Genomic DNA, 23,208 nt, shown 5'->3' with positions numbered 1-23,208 from the left:
ATGTAGGGGAATGAAGATGTCTTCCTGTCATTTGGATTCCATGTGCATAGGTTGATGTGTCAGTCATTTCAAGCATATTAAATTGGATAATACATCTTTTTAAAATAGACAGTCTCAATGGGTTCACTGTGTTTTAACTATTCACGACAGCATGGAATTATAACCCTTATTCTCTGTGATAGAGTTAAGCAGTTATAAACCATATATAACTGATATGTTTCACAAGTGCATGATAGCTTATTATGATCAATTTTATTGTGTATTGGTTATTGGAATTTGACAGTTAAAAAGTTCTATGAAATTATCATTGATATGGGAAGATTTTTCAGAATTTCTGTGAACATTTGAATTTACTGAGTTTTTCATCCTTATTTTTCTTTCTTATGTACATCTTAAGGACTGGGGTTTTAAGGGGTGTGGCAGGAGGTTTTGGACTCGATGAGTTTCCACCGAAATGTCGGAGAAGTCAGGCCAGAGCACAAAAGCAAAGGATGGGAAAAAGTATGCAACACTCAGTTTATTTAATACTTACAAGGGGAAATCATTAGAAACACAGAAAACCACAGGTGAGTAAAATCAAGTGACACTTATGTTTTTCATGGTTTGTTTTGTTACTGTAAGTGATACACCTGCTGCTGTGAGAAGCTAGGATGTACCCAAGTTAATACAACGCTATTTACATTTGCCTTTTTATGCATGCACACATTTTTCAGAGGATATGTGATAAACATCTTATAATTGAAAATTTATACTTTCATAGAGCCCTTTAAAAATATTTTTGTTTTTCTCTGTTGTCAGCAGAAAAAAGGTAGAAGTGTATGGCTCTAAAGGGGAAACTCAGTCAATGAGATTGATAGGCACAGACCTATATATTAGTGGGAATTTAGTATCTTTTTAGTTATAGACTAGAGAAAGTCCTATGTTTTGTGTGTGTGTGTGTGTGTGTGTGTGTGTGTGTGTGTGTTAGATACTGTGACCTAGTGAATATAGTGAAAACTGAAAATCATGCATGGCATATTAACAGTATTCTTTATGAACATAAAGTCAATACATTTATTCTCTAACATTCTAAGTTTTGAGTTTGAAATAGATTCTCTGAAAAAATATCAGTATTATCAATGTTTTCTGTAGTGTGTTGAATTGCATTGTTAAAATTTTTAAGGAATCTGTTAAATGCTGTTAAATGGCTTGATTTCTACACTGAATTGTGTTGCAGGTGTGTAGCTTAGTTTTAAAATTATTATCTTAAAATACGTGAATGAAAATCAGGGATTGCATTAATTCCTATTGTTTTTCTATATTGTTTGAGGAATAAAATGGGTAATAAAATAGATGTTCTAAGAAAGTTGATGTTATTGATCTTTAGTTGCAGCTCGACATGGATTACAGAGTCTTGGAAAAGTCGGTATTTCACGGCGTATGCCTCCACCTGCTAACCTCCCGAGTCTTAAAGCAGAAAACAAAGGCAATGATCCTAATGTAAACATTGTACCTAAAGATGGCACAGGGTGGGCATCAAAACAAGAGCAACATGAAGAAGAAAAGTGAGTCGAAGTCTGTTAAAGAATGAAGCCCTTCCCCTTTCTTTGTAGGGAACTTATGTTTGAGTACCTGCTATTTGCTAAGTGTTATGCTGTCTGTATTACATATTACATATTTTATACTCTTTAAAGTCTTTTGACTATAGTAACTTTTGGTTAATTTTCCCTATTAAAAGTATTTCAATTTGTCAGGGTAGAACAGATGACAGAATTGGGAATCACAACCTTGCTTATGTCATAGCCTTTATTAGGCTCCCCGCTCTCATACTACCACCAACTCAGGTATTCCCTTTCCAATATGATTAAGAGTTGACTCCGATACCTAAATTCCATGATACTAAGGATGTCTGCCAATTTACTGTGTATCTCCAGCATTTAAATGGCCTGATGTTTCATAGGTGCTCAAGTAATAATTTGTATATACTGTAGCAAGAAAGCTAGGATAGAATTAATAGTGTCCATCTTAGTCATCGTTCTTTCAACAACTATTTAGACTTCTGTGTGTCAAGGATTTTGCCAGGCTCTTAGCTAATTGAATGACCAAGCCTAAATAGTGGTAATTTTAAAAAAATAAGACAAGCCATTGGATACTTGATGTTTTCTTGTCTATCTCTTATCAAAATTCTATACTCCTGCCTGGGGAGATTTATATAGTAAATTTGACTACTTCTGTAGTAGTGTATCAAATATTTAAATGCTTGTTAGCTGTAGTAAAATTATTTTATAGTAATGAGTCAGTTATAGGTATGAGTGTCCCAGAAATACATTGCATTTTGTGAGCCTCTTAACTACTTTCTTATTTTTAAGCATTACCTCATTACAACAATTGAATAAAACTGTACACCCTTTCAAAATACCTTTTACTCATGTGAATGCATTAGGCAGGTTGCTGTTACCTCTTTGAATAACAGTAGTAAGTACAGTGGTGATCCTGTTGACTGCCAAGTGGAGAGTTTGCTTAGCTTTAGCCCTCAACTAATTTCACCAGTCCAGACTATATGTATGTTTATACTGCAATTTTTAATTATAAGTGTTCACTTCTTCAAAACAGATATTTGGTAACTGTGTTTAATTAAAAGTGTGTGTGTGTGTGTTTTAAACAAAATGGAAAACAAGCAAAACTCATCTCATTGGGTTATTCAAAGGCAGAGATGAAAGAGATAAGAATAGCCATAATTCATTTAAAGGAATGTTGCACAGAGAAAACATTTATAGGAGATTTACCAATGAATAAACATGTAGCCAAAATAATTTGTACACAGGTTTACCTTAAATATAATATTGATTTTATTTAAACATACAGTATCTGAAATAATGGATTCATATTTTTTTTAAGAACACCAGAAGTGCCACCAGCACAGCCAAAACCTGGGGTTGCAGCTCCCCCAGAAGTAGCACCTGCTCCCAAATCATGGGCCAGTAACAAGCAAGGTGGGCAAGGAGATGGTAAGTGGACATTAGTTGGGGAAACTGCCTAGGCTTGATAGTTACTGAACAGCCATGCAGGAGATAAGGGGTGGACTGTGTTTTGGTAGAGCCATAAAGCATTGTTAAAGGATATACTCGAGGCTCTTAAAAAGGTTTTTTAAAAAATCTCTTGGGCTAGCTAAATTCCATTGTCAAGAGCCATGTATGAGTCAATGATATTGGTTAAGAAAAGGAGTCTTTAAGGTACCCTCTGCCCCACATTATTTTATCTTTACCCCTACATATCCAAGCAAAGTTTGTACCTTCAAAGTATCTAGCCATCGCATAGATTGTTAGAAACCATACTCATTTTTCATCTGTGTCCCCAACCTCTCCTGTTTCAGACATGCTACCACGATTCCTGAGAGGAGAAGAGCTAGAAAGTAGCCATAAAGCACCACTGCTGTAATATTCCCCTTTCCCCCAGGGAATGATGGAATCCCCAGCAGAATTTAGTTTTCCCACTTTCAAAACAGGAACTGTCTAAAAAACATTCTATGGAAGAACCAATCTGGGCCCTCAAGCTAATAAAACTAGGTCTTTTAATTTATAGAAGTACAAAAAAATAGGTAGATAGGAAGTTGGGTGAATAGTGAGGTGTAATAATCTCAGCTGTAAATTAAATCAAAGTAAAGTAGATGAAGCAGTAAATTAAATAAAAGCATTTTAGCCTCATCTTGATCTTGGAGAGTTTATTCGTCAAACACTATTTCAATAATATGATTTGAACGAATTCTGAGAATTCTTAGCAAAGGAATTTGATGTGTATTGAAAATGTAAGGAGTCATAATGAAAGAGAAACAAGAGAAGCTCTTCACTTGCGTGGTCATCTTAAATGAGTCCTCTGGAATGGTACTGGTAGATTACTGTCTTAGACTTTCATCTCCTCATGGCTGATCATTAGCTTTTCAAAGGAGTCTAGATGAATTTTAAAGTTTTATGGCTATGAATAGTCATCACTGAAATGTGGAATAATTTATGAGAAAGAGGCAGAGAGCTCTATCCTGGGAGAGTGGTTTGTATTATCTTCAGTATAAAAGTTACCTTTAATGTTTTTTTAAAAAAAATCTATAGGAATCCAAGTGAATAGTCAGTTTCAACAAGAATTTCCCAGCCTGCAGGCAGCTGGGGATCAGGAAAAAAAAGAAAAGGAAACAAGTGATGACAACTATGGACCTGGACCCAGTTTACGTCCACCAAGTAAGAGTACTTTCTCTTTAATACAAAATGAGATCATATTTGTGTATTATCTTGCAATACAACCTCCTGCTTGCTGTTGTATATATTATTTGCCTAGTTTGAAAAGGCAGACTTTGTACTGTAGTCACTTGCTACTCAGGTATGATTTTTGCACCGACAGTATCACCATAACTTGAGAACATGTTAGAAATGTGTCATCTTGGGCCTTGCATCCAAATTACTAAAGCGAAATCTACATTTTAACAAGATGTCCAGGTGACTTTCATGTATACCAATATTTGGATTTTTTTATATTAGTTTTTGAGCAAGCTTCCCTAATATATAACTATTTACTTACTACTGTATTAATATTCGGTGGTTCCTCACTTTCTGAGCTCAAACTGAGGAAACAAATGATTTTGGATAGTGAGGGATAGTTTATGTACGTTACAAAGCAAAAACTAAAAATAGAAGTATAAAATGTTCGAGGGATTTTTAAATGTCTTCTTAATTGTGATAGCTTCATATTGTCATTACCAAGTATCTTAAAGGACCTTGTTTACATGGGGAGGTTCGTCTATGACAGAAGTGTTTACAAATTCCATATTTCTAATAACCTGATATATTTCACATTTTTTGGCTCTTGTCAGATCTAAATAAATCAAAATCTTACTTTTCAAGCGTCATAATGTGGTTGGTGCATTTGTATTAGATGTGCTGACTCCTCTATTTTTTTGTTCAGTTGAATTTTCACCAGTTATCTATTGCTGCATAACAAATTTAGCAATGTAAAACAACAAACTGAACTATACTTATGATATCCCACTGTATCTGAAGGTCAGGAATCCAGGGTCAGTTTAGCTTGAGGTTCTTGCCAAGGGACTCTCTCTCAAAGCTGCAATGAAGCTGTCTGAAGCTGACTTGACTGGGGCTGTACTTCCAAACTGACTGGTGTAACTGTTGGCTCTTTAGTTTCGTGGTCTCTTAGTGGGGCTGCTTATGACATGGCTTCTGCAGAATACATGATGAGAGACAGACACCCTCCACCCAAGACAGAAGCCCACAGTCTTTAATAACTTAATCTGGAGAGGGACATGCTATCACTTCTGCCAAATTCTACAGGTTACACAGACCAACCCTGCTATATTGTGAGAAGGGACTATACTTAGTGTAAATACCAGAAGATAAAGATCATTTGGGCTATCCAGCAGACTGGTTACCATGCAGTGTTTCTTAGCAAAACCACTTGGCTGTTTTATTTGGTTAAGTGTAATTACACCAGATAATTTCACGCAATCTGTTCACTTGGGGGCATCTGTAACTAGCAATGATATACTGGGAACAGACAAATGAGAATATCACTGTCAACCCTTCCAGATTGTAGAAGTCCCATCTTCCTTCCCTCAGGAAACCTCAGGTGTGTCACTCTGAAACGTGGCCATCTGATATATGGAGAACAGTGATTTTAATCTCTATACCAAATATTGATAAAGCTTCATAGAGAAGTTCCAATATTTTCTTCTCCCACCCCAGTATTTGCTTGTGGTGACACCCTCTGAGGTACATCCTCTCCACTTTGGAAGCCACTACTACCCAAACAACTTGAAAGCATTAGTAGGACCTGGATTAGACTTTGCCTGCTCTTTCACTCTGCTTACTTGCTTTCATTTTCCTGAAACACATTTTGGTTTCACTTTGTTCCATTTTCAAATTTTTATGTTTTTCCTTTTTTCTCTGCCTTCATACTAGATGTTGCTTGTTGGAGAGATGGTGGTAAGGCTGCTGGCTCACCTTCTTCATCTGATCAAGATGAAAAGCTCCCTGGCCAGGATGAAAGCACAGCTGGAACATCAGAGCAAAATGATATCCTCAAAGTGGTGGAAAAGAGGATAGCTTGTGGTCCTCCACAGGCTAAACTGAATGGACAGCAGGCTGCTCTCGCTTCCCAGTATAGAGCTATGATGCCTCCTTATGTGAGTATTGTTAAATGAACAAACAGTCAAACAAGTGGTTTTTGATCTGGGGTCCAAGGAGCGAATTGTTATAGGGAAGAGTTTAGGTCTTCATTTTCATTAACATCTAACTAAAAATTAGCATTCTCTTTTATTGTACGGTATATTGTGAGAAGGGACTACACATGGTGTAAACACCAGAAGATAGAGATCATTTGGGCTATCCGGGGAACTGGTTACCACGCAGTGTTTCTTAGCAAAAACACCTAGCTGTTTTATTTGGTTAAGTGTAGTTGTACCAGATAGGAAACAAATCACAGGAGTATCAGCAGTATCTTTATTATTAACAGGGATTGTAGATATTTTCATATCACATTACATTCAACATTACTTCAAAATAATTATTAGACCCATAGATAATGATCTCATAAAGAAGCACATACATTACCATACCACAGATTTATTTTGTAAATACAGAGAACAATAACACTAAAATTCTGTTTAATGTAATTGTTCTTCTTTGCAATATTTTTGTATTTTACATTATACATTTAAAATGTTTTCCTGAGAGGAGGTCCATAGGTCCATAGGATTCATCAGACTGCCAAAGGGGTGGTTCATGGAAAAAATGATAAAGAACACTTGCTGTAGTTTCAGAGTTTTTATTTGTGTACTTTTAATATTTTTTTCAATTTTTTTCAATTTTTTTTTTTTTTTTTTTTTTTTTTTGGAGACAGAGTCTTGTTCTTTCGCCTAGGCTGGAGTACAGTGGCATGATCTCAACTCACTGCACCCTCTGCCCCTGGGTTCAAACAATTCTTGTGCCTCCGCCTCCCGAGTAGCTGAAATTACAGGCATGTGCCACCACACCTGGCTTTTTTTTTTTTTTTTTTTTTTAAGTAGAGATGGGGTTTTGCCTTGTTGGCAAGGCTGGTTTTGAACTCCTGGCCTCAAGTAGTCTGCCCACATTGGCCTCTCAGAGTGTTGGGATTACAGACATGAGCCACCTCACCTGGCCTTTAAACTTTTTTTTAATGGAAAATTTTAAACATGTACAAAAATAAAGATAACAGTGCAATGAATCTACCTCTTTTCCTACCATTTTTTTTTTTTTTTTTTTTGAAACAGAGTCTCGCTGTGTCACCCAGGCTAGAGTGCAGTGGCATGATGTCGGCTCACTGCAACCTCTGCCTCCTAGGTTCAAGCAATTAACCTAGCCTTAGCCTCCTGAGTAGCTGAGATTATAGCCGCCCACCACCATACCTGGCTAATTTTTATATTTTTAGTAGAGACAGGATTTTGCCATGTTGGCAAGGTTGGTCTTGAACTCCTAACCTCAAGTGATCCACCCGCCTCAGCCTCCCAAAGTGCTGGGATTATAGGCATGAGTCACCATGCCCGCTCTTTTCCTACCACTTTGGATTACTAAAGCAAATCCAAGATATTTCATCAGTAAATATTTTAAGTTCTATTTTAAAGGATAAAGACTTGGGGAGAAAGTTTGCAATGCTGTTATACGTAAAAAGAAAACTAATTCCTTGATATTCTCAAATATTATGTTAGTATTCCAGTAATTGTCTCATAATTAGGATCCAGGCAACATCCATTCGTTGAGATTGGTTCATATTTCTTTTAAGAATCTTGTTATCTATAGATATTTCCATCTCCTGTTTCCTTTTGAGCTTATGTGTTATAATTTGTTAACCTGTGAAGTTCCTCAGATTTTGGATTTTGTTGTTTCTATCTTTAATTTCATTTATTATATACTCTAGCACTCACCCCTGCCCTCCCACCACATTTTCTAAATTATTAGATTTGGTGTCCTCATTCTTTGTTTACTTTCAGCCCAACGTAAAGTTGTAGAGCAAGTCACATGTGCCTGGATACATCCATTTAGTTTTACCGAAGACTCATTACTCTCATAGGAAACAAAAATCTAGGTCATATTTATTTAGTTTGTTGTTTAACTCCTAATGTTTGAATCCTAAATATCCATCATATTTTCCATTCCTTCATATTGTTGATTTTATTTAAAAATATGGAATGCTTCATGAATTTGTATGTTATTTTTATGCGGGGGCTGTGCTAATCTCTGTATTGTTCCAATTTTGCTGCCAAAGTGAGCATATACATTACTATTTTTTAATCATTCTAGACTAACAGAGGGAAATGAATGATTAAATACAATTACTTGTTAAATGTTTTTCACTCTGACGCCTAGGCTGGAGTGCAGTGGCACCATCTCGGCTCACTGCAGCCTCCACCTCCCAGGTTCAAGCGATTCTCCCGCCTCAACCTTCCAAGTAGCTGGGATTACAGGGGCACACCACCACGCCCAGCTAATTCTTGTATTTTTAGTAGAGACAGGGTTTCACCATGTTGGCTGGGCTAGTCTCAATCTCCTGACTTCAGGTGATCCTTCCACCTCGGCCTCCCAAAGTGCTGGGATTACAGGCGTGAGCCACCGTGCCTGGCCGTTAAATGTTTTCCTAAAAGAAGTTTGGGAGTATGCTGACCTGGCCTTGAAAAATGATTTATACCCAGTTACTTTTTTTCTAATCGTTTTCAAATTGTGCTACCCAAGACCCCTGAACTTTCAGGTGAGAGGGGGTAGGATAGGAAAGAGGAGAGACCACGTGGGCATCATTCCCACTTTCATCAGTGATTATATTTGAATAAAGTGTTCCACTAATTAACAAAAACATTTAAATATCACTACTGTATACTGAGAATTTAAAATTTGTTTCTAAAATGAATTTTCTGGCAAATTCCTAGACTTTAAGCGTTTTTTAAGACCACATGAAGTTATGTCTGGAATGACCAGATGAAGGATTTAATGCAACTTTAGCTATGAACATATGCCTCCAGTAGTGTCTTTATTAACTTCAGTATAGAAGTGTGATGCAACTGAAAATTCTCCAGAGTATCCCTCAAAGTTTCCCCAGCTGAGTTTCAGCTGTTGCTTGACTTAATTAACATTGCTTCAACCTGACTTAAGAGAAATTTCTTCTCTCTTCTCTCTTTTTTTTTTTTTTTTTTTTTTTTTTTAATAAAGACGGAGTTTCGCTCTGTCGCCAGGCTGGAGTGCAGTGGTGTGATCTCAGCTCACTGCAACCTCCGCCTCCTCGGTTCAAGTGATTGTTGTGTCTCAGCATCCTGAGTTACTGGGATTACAGGCACGCCCACCACACCTAGCTAATTTTTTTGTATTTTTAGTAGAGACAGGGTTTCCCCATGTTAGCCAGGATGGTCTCCATCTCCTGACCTTGTGATCTGCCCACTTCGGCCTCCCAAAGTGCTGGGACTGCAGGCATGAGCCACTGCACCTGGCTGAGAGATTTCTTCTTTAGACAGCATAATCATATAAACATAGCCTTACTTCAAATGTAAGGTAATTTTCTTATCTAACACACAGTTACTACTTACTTTTTAGAAAAACTAGTCTTCTATTTCAGGATATAAATTATGTTTTTACAGTAATATAATTTCCTATTATTTACATAATTTGACTTGGATATAAGCATATAGTCAGTGACCAAGCCGTTCTTTGACACTTCTTCCCTTCAAAATCATAGGATGAATCCCTTGGTGTTATTCATTCTCAGAATCTATCTTATGTCTTAAGTTTAGTTTCCCAGAGCCAAGTTCCTAGAGAGAACAGTATCTGGACCTGTTTGGGACAGTTTATAATGATCATCTGTGCAGTAACTTGATTGAGAATTCACCTATGCCATATCCATAGAAAATTTCTGGGTAGCTCTCTGTCCCCCTTTTCCAACTCACTTCCTTGGATTGTGGACTGTCTCTTAATTTTATCTGAGCTGAGTTCTTCTTCCCCACCCCTGCCACCCCTACATTTTTCTTTTTGAGGTGCTGGGGCTGGGGAATGATGTTATCCTCCTTATCCACAAATCTGCCTCTAATTATTCTACTCCTGCTTATGGAGGAAGGCCAACAGCATTTGCTTTTCAAATATTTTCACTTTGCGTTTGCTGGGGTGCATGTGTGTACATATCCTGTTGATACAGTTACTTTAATGTAATTTATATCTTGTTGATACAGTTACTTTAATGTAATTTTACATTACATATCTCATTGATACAGTTACTTTAATGTGTACATATCTTGTTGATACAGTTACTTTAATGTAATTTTATTAATATAATACAGAAGTTTTTCATATGTGCTCTAGTTATTCTATTTGTAAAGAGTTGGTAGTGGCAATGGCCTTGGAAATGGGTTGCTACTGAGGATGAACAGATAACAGTTATTAATAGTTTTATTCACTTTAATCATTGTTTCTGTAAATTATAACTTCAGGCCTAGGCTCAGATTTTTTTTTATATATATATATATATATATATAATTTTTTTAAATAACTGGGTTGCTAAATTTATCAAAATTTTTTGTTTCCTTCATTCAGATGTTCCAACAGTATCCGAGGATGACATATCCTCCTCTACATGGTCCCATGAGATTCCCACCTTCTTTATCTGAAACAAACAAGTAAGGCTGTTAAATGATTAAAGTCTATAAGGAATATATGCTTGTTAAGATTTCCTGAAGGTTGAGTGGATTGTGTGATTCTGAGTTGTGTATTTGATTGTTTTCCTATCCTCACAGTACAGTTGTCATTAATAAATAATTAGCTAACTCTTATAAGACAGAACAGAAATAATTCATTCTTTTAAGCATTTAAATTAATTTACATAGGATTTTGAAAACTGAAAACCAGGCCGGGGACGGTGGCTCACCCCTGTAATCCCAGCACTTTGGAAGGCGGAGGTGGGCGATTTGCCTGAGGTCAGGAGTTCAAGGCCAGCCTGGCCAGCATGGTGAAACCCTGTTTCTGTTAAAAAAAGTACAAAAAAATTAGTTGGACATGGTGGCGTGCACCTGTAATCCCAGCTACTCGGGAGGCTGAGGCAGGAGAATTGCTTGAACCCGGGAGGCGGAGGTGGCAGTGAGCCAAGATTGTGCCATTGCACTCCAGCCTGAGCGACAGAGCAAGACTCCATCTCAAAAAAAAAAAAGAAAAAAAAGAAAACTGAAAAACACGGCCCTAAAATTGATGACACTTGTTTTTCTCTTCTTCCTTTCATATTTTGGACTCCCCATTTTCTTTTCTTTTTCTTTTTTTTTGCTTATCATATGAGACTTGAACATCCTCTTGAATTATTTTCCTCAAAATTATGTATTTTGAAGTTAGTTTTATTCATATCATTATCCTTTAGCATATATTTGTTTTATCTTAAATATTTGAGAATTCTTAAAAAGTTTGTCAGCTGTTACTTAAGAGTTACATATTATCCTATAATTGCATATTAATATTAATTTTTTCATACACATGTCAATGCAGAACATACTAGGTATCTTGGTGTAGAAAACACTAATGTTGAAATGAACTAAATTCCAATCCTTTAGTATTCTCCCAGTTTAGTATCATAAACTTTTGTATCTTTTCCATGACCTGCCTTTCATTAGAGGCCTTCGAGGAAGAGGCCCACCTCCTTCATGGGCCTTTGAGCCTGAACGCCCATCCATTCTTAGTGCATCAGAACTGAAGGAGCTTGATAAATTTGATAACCTAGATGCTGAAGCTGATGAAGGTTGGGCAGGTAAGAGGCAAAATTAATTAAGCCCTTTAAATTGTTAGATGCTTTCAAGCAGCCAGTCTGAGTTTTCCTTAATTTAATAGGTGCTCAGATGGAAGTAGATTATACAGAGCAACTGAATTTCAGTGATGATGATGAACAAGGAAGTAACAGTCCTAAAGAGAATAACAGGTAAGTTGTGATATCTTTTACTAATAACAGTATGAATTTGTTGATACAATATTAGCTACTTATGCAGAGAGGCTTTATTAATAGACAATTGTTTGTTATTTGTAGAATTTATATATTCTCAGTTTTACTGAATAGAGGGTGCTTAATGAGCTAGATTAATACAGTATACAGCTAATCAAGGAATTAAAATTTGATGTGTCTCAAGAAAGTTTATTTAAAAACATTTAGGGCTGGGTGCAGTGGCTAACCTCTGTAATCCCAGCACTTTGGGAGGCTGAGGCAGGCAGATCACTTGAGGTCAGGAGTTCGAGACCAGCTTGGTCGACATGGTGAAACCCCGTCTCTACTAAAAATACAAAAATTATCCAGGCGTGGTGGTGCATGCCTGTAATCCCAGCTACTCAGGAGGCTGAGGCAGGAGAATCACTTGAATCCAGGAGGTGGAGGTTGCAGTGAGCCAAGATCATGCCACTGCACTCCAGTCTGGGTGACAGAGCAAGACTGTATCTCAAAAAAAAAGATATTTAGATGCTTGGCACCTGGTTTGGAGGTCTTTTGAGAATTGGTATTAGGAACAATTTTAAACTGTTACTTGCTTGACCTGGTCTGTATTTACAAAATTGGAGAATAATTCCCTGGGTTACTACAGCTGCTTCAGGTCCTCGATTTCTTAAAACTTAGTAAACTGCATTAGGGCCTTGGAAAATGGGGAGCTTTTTATTTCTTTTTCCTTCATTCTGGAATATTGGAGCGCCAGTCAGGAATATATGGGTTATATATCATAAAAGTTGGGCTTTTAAAATATATGGAAGTTTGTAAGCACATTTGGTATAATTTTTTAGTTATGGCATTGTGACAAACATCGTTTTATGATTATTTGAGAGATACCTGTGGTTTGTTGTGGCTTTGAAAAAATACTGTAGTTTGATTTATCTTTTTATTAAATCAGAATAAATTAGAATGCAGTTAAATAATAATTCCAATATTATCCAGTTATATTTGGATTGTATTTCTTACATAGAGGAGATAGGAAATTATGTGATTATATTCTTTTGCCAGGATATATGCCTGACGTATGTGTTTAGATTTGACAACTACTGTATTGCACTTTCATAGTATATATTTATTGAAAGAACAAATTAGCACTAATGGGTCACACACCCATCTCATTCCTTAATATATTCCCCCCCCAGAAACCATACAGAAATAATTTTTTTAATTGCAAAAATAATGTGTGTACTTATGATACAGTTGGTCCACTTTATTTCTTCTGCATTTTGATTTTTCAGTGAGGATCAAGGTTCAAAAGCCTCTGAAAACAATGAAAACAAAAAAGAAACAGATGAAGTTTCCAACGCTAAATCTTCTCAAATACCTGCCCAACTGTCAGTAGCAAAAGTTCCCTGTGGGAAAGGACCTTCATTTAATCAGGTTTGTTGGACTCATGGAGATCCTTGTTATTGCAAATAATTATTATAATTACGGTGTAATTACTGTGTAATACTATGGATAATTATTCTTACCACAGAGTGGAATGGGACTTAGAAAAAGGAAACTGTGTATTTTTTTCTTGAATAGTCTTGAATCTATCATAATTTTTATTGCATTTAACCGGAATTATCAATACAGTAGCTAAAATTATCAAGTGAAAACTAAAGCTTCACCTTTTTTTTACCTTACGTTATAGCTCAGTCATAGCAAAGTGTAGGGATAGTATTTTTCTAAAATAAAATAAACATTGCTGAAGTGCTTTATGGTTTATTGAATACTTAAATACTAGTCAGTCTTTTTGTGTGAATGGTACACTATCTGTAGGGAAATCACATAGTGAGTAGGGAGATCTAAAGTCTGAATCATTTTGAAGAACATTGTGAATGAAGGGAAATGTGTGTGCAACAGATATTTGATCCCACTTTTGAGATGGTAAAGGGTTGCAAAAGCTGCATTGTAAACTGGGAATAAAAAGGGCTACTTTCAAGGGAGTCCACTTATCTCTTTATTAAGGAATCAGTATAGTTAGCAAGTATTTGTTGGATTCATACAAAATAGATGGAGGAACTTGTCCTTTCTGAGGGCTAAAAGGAGGTAGCTAATAGTTTCCTTGACAGGAAAAAAAGTCAGTAAGCAGTTACAGTGTGCTAAGTGGCATAATCATAGACGGTACAAAATAAGTTCTTCGAGAATTCATTTAAGGTAGAAGGCTGCAGAAGACTAAGTACTTGAGCTAATTCTTAAACAAGCATGATTTAGGCAGTATACAAAGGGAACATAGCTGTTATAAGCAGTGGAAACACATGTAGAGAAGTATGAGAAAACATGGCACATTCAAGAAATTCTAAGTAGTTTGGTATGGGAGAGAGGTAAGAGAGCTATGTAAGAACCACTTCTTAAAAATGTATACTGTATGAGGGTTTTAATCTTAAGGCCTTGATGATCCATTGAAGAATAAATTTATGAATCCTGAAAAAGAAGAATTTTTAAAATAACATTTTAATAAATTTTTTGTGTGACTTTTTACTTATTGGCATAATGGGGAATGAGAATTTTTCATGAAAGAATAGAGGAATAGATGGAATATGTCTTGATGTCTTTGACTTTTTTTGTGACAGTCATATGACAGTTTATGTGACAGTTTATATTAGCAAGTGAATGTTTCATATATTTTGTTCCATTATGTTTTAGATTTTCTTAAGATAAATCTCATATTTTTAGTTTGCCACTAGAAAAGAATTGAGCTTACATAAATAAAATTTAGTAATTAGAGGTATAGATCTCCTCAGTCAGATTTGCTGGATCAGAATTCCAGAACAGCTAGACTAAAATTCTTTTTTTCCCTCTTGAGACAGAGCCTTACTCTTTCACCCAGGCTGGAGTGGAGTTGCACGATCTTGGCTCACTACAACCTCCACCTCCTGGGCTCAAGAGATTCTTGTGCCTCAGCCTCCCAACTAGCTGGGACTACAGTGGTGCACCACCACACCTGGCTAATTTTTGTATTTTCAGTAGGGCTGGGGTTTCCCCATGTTGGCCAGGCTGGTCTTGAACTCCTGGCCTCAAATGACCCACCCACCTCAGCCTCCCAAAGTGCTGGGATTACAGGTGTGAGCCACCACGCCTGGCTAAAATTTTTATTGTAAAGTGCATTTAAGATTCTAACCTTATTGAAATAGCAGAGTGATTGCATAGAAAGTAATCTTGTAATGAGTGACATGCTTTTATTTAAAAAGAGAGAAGGAGAAAGATGTTTAGCAATCTTATGGTATTGAGAAAATCAGTACATTCAGAAATATATCTTTTTTTTTTTTTTTTTTGAGATGGAGTCTTGATCTGTCTCCCAGGCTGTAATGCAGTGGCATGATCTCCGCTCACTGCAACCTCTGCCTCTCAGGTTCAAGCGATTCTTCTGCCTCAGCCTCCCAAGTAGCTGGGATTACAGGCTCCCGCCACCATGCCTGGCTAATTTTTGTATCTTTAGTAGAGACAGGTTTTGCCATGTTTGCCAGGCTGGTCTCTAACTCCTGACCTTGCGATCCGCCCGCCTTGGCCTCCTGATGTGCTAGGCTCACAGGCATGAGCCACCGTGCCCGGCTGAAATATTTCTAATAGATACATATCTTTTCTTTTTCTTTCCTTTTTTGAGACGGAGTCTTGCTCTGTCACCCAGGCTGGAGTGCAGTAGCATGATCTTGGCCTACTGCAACCTCCGCCTCCCAGGTTCAAGCAGTTCTCCTGTCTCAGCCTCCAGAGTAGCTGGGATTACAGGCGCCCACCACCACGCCTGGCTAATATTTGTATTTTTAGTAGAGACAGGGTTTTGCCATGTTGGCCAGGCTGGTCTTGAACTCCTGACCTTAGGCAATCCGCCTGCCTCGGCCTCCCAAAGTGCTGGGATTACACGTGTGAATCACTGCACCCGGCAGATACATTTTTTCTTTTATGGTTATTTTTAAGTAATTCTTTCAGGCTGGTGCAGTGGCTCACATCTGTAATCCTAGCACTTTGGGAGGCTAAGGCAGGCAGATCACTTGACGTCAGGAGTTCGAGAACAGCCTGGCCAACATGGCAAAACCCTGTCTCTACTAAAAATGCAAAATTACCCGGTTGTGGTGGCAGGCGCCTGTAATCCCAGGTATTTAGCAGGCTGAGGCATGAGAATTGCTTGGCCCCAGGAAACAGAGGTTGCAGTGAGCCAAGATCATGCCACTGCACTCCAGCATGGGCGACAGAGCGAGACTGTCTCCAGAATAATAAGAATAATTCTTTCTTCTTTATAATAGGAACGTGGAACATCTTCACATCTGCCACCACCTCCAAAGTTGCTTGCACAGCAGGTAAATTTTAACTAAGTGCTTGTTTATGGATTATATGTTTTATTTGACCTTTTGTTTTGGTGGAAAAACACCAAATTTTTTATTCAAAACTTTTATGAAACAGTTACTAACTTTTTACCTTGTGACTCTTACATGTCTTATTCTTCATCCTTTTCATTTTCATTCTCAGTTGATAAGCATGCTTCAAGTTTCACTAAGAAAAGAAGCACCTAGGAGATAATTTTTTTTTTTCCATCTCAGTGCCCGTATACTTTTTCTTCCTATTGTTTTTGCTGCTAAGGACATTTTACTTTGTTCCTTGTATCCTTTTCCACTTATGATAATGTTATCTCATATTTTAAGACAAACAACTTCACAAAAACCTCTCTCTTTACATTTACTCCATCCCACTACCTTCCATCCCATTGCAATGTCTACCCTATTTCTCTGTTCCCCATCAGTGAAATTCTTTTTTTTTTTTTTTTTTAGACGGAGTCTAGCTCTGTCGCCCAGGCTGGAGTGCAGTGGCATGATCTCGGCTCGCTGCAACCTCTGCCTCCTGGGTTCACAACATTCTCCTGCCTCAGCCTCCTGAGTAGGTGGGACTACAGGTGCCCGCCACCACACCCGGCTAATTTTTTGGTATTTTTTAGTAGAGACGGGGTTTCACCGTGTTAGCCAGGACGGTCTCGATATCCTGACCTCATGATCCACCCGCCTCGGCCCCCCAAAGTGCTGGGATTACAGGCGTGAGTCACCGCGCCCGGCCAATGAAATTCTTTTAGTGAACTATTTATACTTACCATCTTTTGCTGCTCATTCTCTCATTAGCCCTCTCCATGCATGCTTTCTTTTCCCACTCTACCTTTGAAACTATTATTATCAGAATCAATGATGCCTTCCATCTTGACAAATTCAGTTTTCTTGTCTTCATCTCATTTAAATCTCAGCTGAGTCATTGACATAGTTGATTTCTCCATCCTTCTTTTGTATATGCATATATTTTTAGAGACAGGGTCTTGCTTTGTGGCCCAGGCTGGAGTGCAGTGGTGTAATCATAGCTCACTGCCACCTGGACTCCTGGGCTCAAGGGGTCCTCTCACCTCCCCAGCAGCTGGGACTACAGGTGCACACCACCACGCCAGGCTAATTTTTTGCGGAGACAGGGTCTTACCTTCATGCCCAGGCTGGTCTCGAACTCCTAGACAAGACATCCACCTTGACCTCCCAAAGTGCTAGAATTACAGACTTGAGCCACCATCCCTGGCCTGTCCTTAAAACACTTTTTTATCTACTTGCATCGGAGACATCTCACTATTTTGTTTTTCTTTGCTTTGTATTTCTTCTGGGCCTCCTACACTTCGAGTGTTGGAGCACTCAGCCTTTTTCTCAGTTCATTTTAAAAATCTGTATCCTTTTCCTTGGGGATGTCTTCTATGAGCTGATGGCATTCAGATGTACATTTAGCCCAAAAAGCTCTGCACTGACTTTTAAGAGTCATATATTCAACAAATCAACTCAACATCTCCACTTGGATCTAGTAAACAGCTCAAATATGTCCAAACCATAACACACACCCCCACCTTCCCTACGTACCCACAGTGCTGCTTCTCCTGTCTTTCCCATTTCAGGTAATGGCATTATCATTCACATATTTGCTAAGGCTGAAACTTAGAAGTTACTCTTAACTCTTCTTTTTTTACCCTACATCTAGCTTTATCTATCAGCAGCTTGTCACCTGTACCTTAAGATGTACACTGACTACTTGCTACCACCTTTTATATTTCCTTTGAACTATTGGAGTGGGTTCTTGACAGATACTACTTTCCTCTTATGCTGCCTGCTCACTTGCCACCTTCATCCCATATTCTCCTGTAGTAGCTGTTGTCTTTTTAAAACTATGGATTAGGTCCATTACTCCTTGTTCAGGTCCTTCTCATGATCTTTCAGATCTTTGTCTACTTTTCTAATTTCATCTGCTGTTCTGACCACATACACATTGCTCTTCCTGACTTTTTTACTTGTTCTTCTTTCTAACTAGCAGATTTTCTTTTCCTGAAATCGTTCTTATGATCAGGTCTCCAGACCTTCTCTAATCACCCTACTGTGATAGCTGCACAATATCACAACCATCACCATAATTTCCAGCAATCCCTCTCCTCATAACCACTGAAAGCTCTTTATAACATTTCTGCATACACAGAAACTAAAACTAAAACATCTAGAAAAAAGTATAGAAGATCAAGTGTTCATGAACTTGGAGCTGACAAAGTTTTCTTCAATAAATAAGACCTTGGCCACGAATTAGAAAGGAAAAGCAGCCGGTCAGTTGGACTTTGGAGAACATTTCCCAAAGAATGCAAAGATATGTTACAGAAAAAAATATTCCATCTGACGAAGGACTTGTATGTGGGCTTTTTTTTTTTTTTTTGCACGACAGAGTCTTGCTCTGTTGCTGAGGCTGGAGCAAGATCTCAGCTCATTGCAGCCTAAACCTCCTGGGCTCAAGCAATCCTCCTGCCTCAGCCTACCAAGTAGGTGGGACCACAGGCATGTGCCTCTATGCCCAGCTAATTTTTTTGTATTTTTTGCAGAGATGCGGTTTCGCCATGTTGCCCAGGCTAGTCTTGAACTCCTGAGCTCAAGCAATCCTCCTGCCTTGGCCTCCCAAAGTGCTGGGATTACAGATGTGAGCCACCGTGTCTAGCCTGGGCCGTATTTTTTTTTTTTTTAATATCTTACAATTCAATAATAAGTAGTTAAACAAAAAAACTTGAACATTTGTTTCTCAAAAGAAAATGTAAGAATGGCCAGTACGCACATGGAAAGATATTCAGTATCTTTAGTTATTAGGGAAATGCGAGTTAAAACCACAGAGATTTTACTACACTGCCAAAATTAAAGACTGATGACACCATGTGTTGGCAAGGATGTATAGAGCAGCTGGCACCCTTATACACTGGAAAACCTTATAACCACTTTGGAAAACAGTTTGGCAGTTTCTTGTAAATGAAATATCTATTTACCATATGACACAGGATTTCCACTTCTAGCTGTTTATCCAACAGCCAGGAAAACATACATTTACACAAAGACTTACGCGTGAATGTTCATAGCTGTTTTATTCATAGTTTAAAAACTGGAAGTAACCCACATGTCTATCATACATGAAACAACATGCCCACAATGGAATACTATCCAGCAGTAAAATGGAGCAAACTACTCATACATAAAATAACCTCAATGCCATTATACTTAGCAAAAGAAGCTAGCACAAAAGAGAATATAATTTTATACATCTATATAAAATTCTAGGACAAACAGAACTGTACAAGGTTAGGGTTGGGGTGCTTGGGGCCACAGGGGGAGGCAGAGGAGTGATGGAAATGTTGTGTCTGCGTTGGAGCAGTGGTTACACAGGTGTATCATTTGTCCAAACTCATCAAACTATACACTTAAAATATGTGCAGCACAGCACGTTTTATGTAAATTTTACTTTTATGAAGTGAGTTGTGTAAATTAGGTACTTATATATTTGGTTTTTCAGCTTATCTCTGAGCTGTGGATGAAGAAACTCAGCACAAGAGAGATGAAGTAATTTGCATATGATGGCACTATTAGTAAATGGTAGTCTGCATTCATTTAAAAAAGATATTCAGTCAAGTGTTTTCATTGTATCATTGTTTAATCTTTTTGTAAGCATTCCAGCTGGGTTACATATGGCTCTTGAGATTTCACCCTAGTAGCCTTTAAAATCAATATGTTAAAAACAATTTTTTTAAATTACTTTTATTGTTTTTGCATAGTTGTAAGCAGTGATTTTAAAACCTGTCATTGTTTTATAACACATTAATGAAAATTTAGTCATTGAAACTTGGATCTTTCAGATGATCCTCCCATTCTCCACTCTGGGTTCTAGATATGCTTTTCTGGATCTTTCAGTCTAAAGATAGAACTTTTCTTCACCCAGACTAGTTTGTAGGAATTTCTTCTTCTTTGGGGTATCATTACAGCACTGACTCTGTCTTTTTCACTTTGCTTCTTTGGCTCTGTGCTTTTTACCTGTAGCTGTACCTTAATTTTCTCAGGGCTCACATGCCATCATTTTGGGTATTTAATACCTTCATTTCTCTCCCTTAGACATTCCAACTCTGGCAGGTGCTTCTAAAGTATTCATGCTAAATTTCCTTTGTGTCTAAATTTAGATTTTGAGATTCACTGTTGTGCTTCTAGTTTTATTCAACAAATACTGAATGAGCAACAACGTCTGGCACAATAAATAGGTACATACTCAGTAAACATTGGACCGCTGGATTAATTATTCTGGTCTTAGTTTGGTGAATTATCTAGATGTAGTATATTTCCCATCTTATGTGTTTTCATTTTAATGTGTATGTTCATCAGAGAAATTTCTGATATTTTTGTGGGGTTTTTCCCTCTCCATGCCTGATACCCAGTGTTAGTCAGAAATAGAGTTGTCACACTCATCTGATACCTTAATGTTTCAGCATCCACCTCCAGATCGACAGGCAGTACCGGGAAGACCAGGCCCGTTCCCCTCCAAGCAGCAAGTAGCTGATGAAGATGAAATATGGAAGCAAAGACGAAGACAGCAATCAGAAATTTCTGCAGCAGTAGAACGTGCTCGTAAACGGCGTGAAGAGGAAGAGCGAAGAATGGAAGAACAAAGGAAGGCAGCTTGTGCAGAGAAACTGAAACGATTGGATGAGAAACTTGGCATCCTGGAAAAACAACCATCTCCAGAGGAAATTAGGGAAAGGGAACGAGAAAAAGAACGGGAGCGTGAGAAAGAACTTGAAAAAGAACAAGAACAGGAGCGAGAGAAGGAGAGGGAAAAAGAGAGGGAGAGACAGCAGGAAAAGGAGAAAGAGCTGGAGAAGGAGCAGGAAAAACAAAGAGAAATGGAGAAAGAAAGAAAGCAAGAAAAAGAAAAAGAACTAGAACGGCAGAAAGAAAAGGAAAAAGAACTACAAAAGATGAAAGAACAAGAAAAGGAATGTGAGCTGGAGAAGGAAAGGGAGAAATTAGAGGAGAAAATTGAACCCAGAGAACCTAATTTAGAGCCCATGGTAGAAAAACAAGAAAGTGAAAACAACTGTAATAAAGGTTTGATAGTCTTCTTCATTCTCTTTTATAAACTTTACAAAGAGCTTTATGTTGGTTACAGTTTGGGGTTTGTATATTTTAAATATATGTAATCAATATAAAAGTGATTGTTTTATGATAGCATTTGCAGTACAAAATATGGGCTAGAGCCATGTTTTCTAATTCTGTATATGAACAGATGTCCCTGAAGTGTTTCTCAGTTGTTAGATGAGCTTCATTTCTGTTTTATCTGCAGAATTGTATTGGCTTCATAGTCACATATACTGATTCTCCCCCTGCTTTTTTCTGACTCCAAGACGTTTAACTAAACAAAACCTCATTTGTTCACATGCATTAATACCTCTAAAACTGAACTGGCATAGAGCTTAATGAGTATGTTGGATTATCATAATTAAATGACTGCACCTAGTTGATAATTTCAGGTTTGCTGTTTAATCAGTTTAAACATGCAAGCTTCCATGGTGTAGTTGATATGCTATTAAACTGTAATTTCCTGGAGTAATTATACTTTAAAATAAAATTCTTTTTCTAGATCTAATCAACTTTTTTGTTCTTCTCCGAGTTGGCTTGTAGACTGATTAATGGCATTGAAATATAGTATAAAGACTTGGCAAAGTTAAAGTTCAGGGTTTTTGTTTTTTGTTTGTTGTTATTGTTGTGGTGGTTGTTGTTGTTTTTGAGACAGAATCTCTCTCTGTCTCCAGGCTGGAGTGCAGTGGCGGAATCTCAGCTCACTGCAAACTCCGCCTCCTGGGTTCAAGCGATTCTCCTGCCCCAGCCTCCCGAGTAGCTGGGGCTACAGGCACGTGCCACCGCACCCAGCTAATTTTTGTATTTTTAGTAGAGACGGGGTTTCATCTATGTTGGCCAGGATAGTCTCGATCTCTTGACCTTGTGATCCGCCTGCCTCGGCCTCCCAAAGTACTGGGATTGTAGATGTGAGCCACCGTGCCCAGCCTAAAGTTTAGTTTTAATGAACGACTTGAATTAAAATAGAAATGCAGTTTTATTTCAGTGTATTTTCTGATGTGGAAATATTGTAAGTTTTCTAACCTGACGTGTCATGCGCTTTTCTACAAGGCACTGCTGCTTAAAATAATAAGAATGTGTTTTTAAAAATAGTTTTTATTTATATGCAGGGTTACCTTCAAACTTGGCTCTGAATGTAACTATAAAAGAGTATGAGTATTTGATCTTTAATTTTTTTAATGAAATAAGGCCTGTATGGATCATTTGTTAAGACTCTAAGATTTCAGATTTTTTTCATATTAATCAATCTAGAGAGACTTTGCTATTGAATAGTGGGCTTATATTACATAAGTACTTATGAAGATTGCTCATAACACCGAAATAGTGAAATAAAGTGTTCACAAGAGAAAGGAAAACATTATCATAGTTTAATAAGTTTTATTTGTGCTTTTATTTTCATTCACATTTTATATATTCTCTCTCATGGCAATTTAATTTTAGCTTGTTTATCAGTGAGATGTACACATGTGATTTTTTTCCCCCTCAATTCTGATACTAGACACATACAATTTTTTTGTTTGTTTTAATGCTCTCTGAGATGTTCCCAAGACACACGTGATTTTAAAGTCAGTGCCTATGTGGCTCTTTTTTCCCCTGGTATATTATTTTCCATTCTTATTTTTATTTTTATTTTTTTGCTGTGTTGCCCAGGCTGGTCTCAAACTCCCAGGCTAAAGTGATCCTCTCACCTCAGCCTCCTGAGTAACTGTTATTACAGTCATGCACCACCATGACTTGCTCACTCTTTTACAACATTCTTAATATTGAATGTAATCCAAGCAATAAAAATGTTATTTGTGGTTCTTAACAGCATGCT

General features: G+C 37.5%; 1 protein-coding gene and 1 pseudogene across 20 annotated transcripts in view; one reads left to right on the top strand and one right to left on the bottom strand.

The window, feature by feature from the left end:
• The window catches only part of PRRC2C (proline rich coiled-coil 2C), a 108,123-nt gene that overhangs the window by 26,240 nt on the left and 58,675 nt on the right, over nt 1–23,208 (top strand). For 14 of the 20 annotated variants that reach the window (XM_054525470.2, XM_054525490.2, XM_024245684.3 and 11 more), the window contains exons 2-12: nt 398–566; nt 1,367–1,544; nt 2,878–2,987; nt 4,083–4,208; nt 5,937–6,160; nt 10,563–10,645; nt 11,624–11,757; nt 11,838–11,925; nt 13,215–13,356; nt 16,203–16,256; nt 20,744–21,362. In XM_054525470.2, coding sequence (XP_054381445.1) covers nt 455–566; nt 1,367–1,544; nt 2,878–2,987; nt 4,083–4,208; nt 5,937–6,160; nt 10,563–10,645; nt 11,624–11,757; nt 11,838–11,925; nt 13,215–13,356; nt 16,203–16,256; nt 20,744–21,362 — 1,870 coding nt within the window. In that variant the 5' untranslated portion in view covers nt 398–454. The remainder of the gene's footprint in view (nt 1–397; nt 567–1,366; nt 1,545–2,877; nt 2,988–4,082; nt 4,209–5,936; nt 6,161–10,562; nt 10,646–11,623; nt 11,758–11,837; nt 11,926–13,214; nt 13,357–16,202; nt 16,257–20,743; nt 21,363–23,208) is intronic. The other 6 variants (XM_024245693.3, XM_024245676.3, XM_024245671.3 and 3 more) reach the window with 4 other exon arrangements.
• Nucleotides 8,172–8,272, bottom strand: LOC112131067 (U6 spliceosomal RNA; annotated as a pseudogene).

The sequence above is a fragment of the Pongo abelii genome, chromosome 1, assembly GCF_028885655.2.
Source record: "Pongo abelii isolate AG06213 chromosome 1, NHGRI_mPonAbe1-v2.0_pri, whole genome shotgun sequence".
NCBI lineage: Eukaryota > Metazoa > Chordata > Mammalia > Primates > Hominidae > Pongo > Pongo abelii.
The sequence above is the reverse complement of the archived record's forward strand: the minus strand, read 5'-3'. Positions and strand labels throughout refer to the sequence as shown.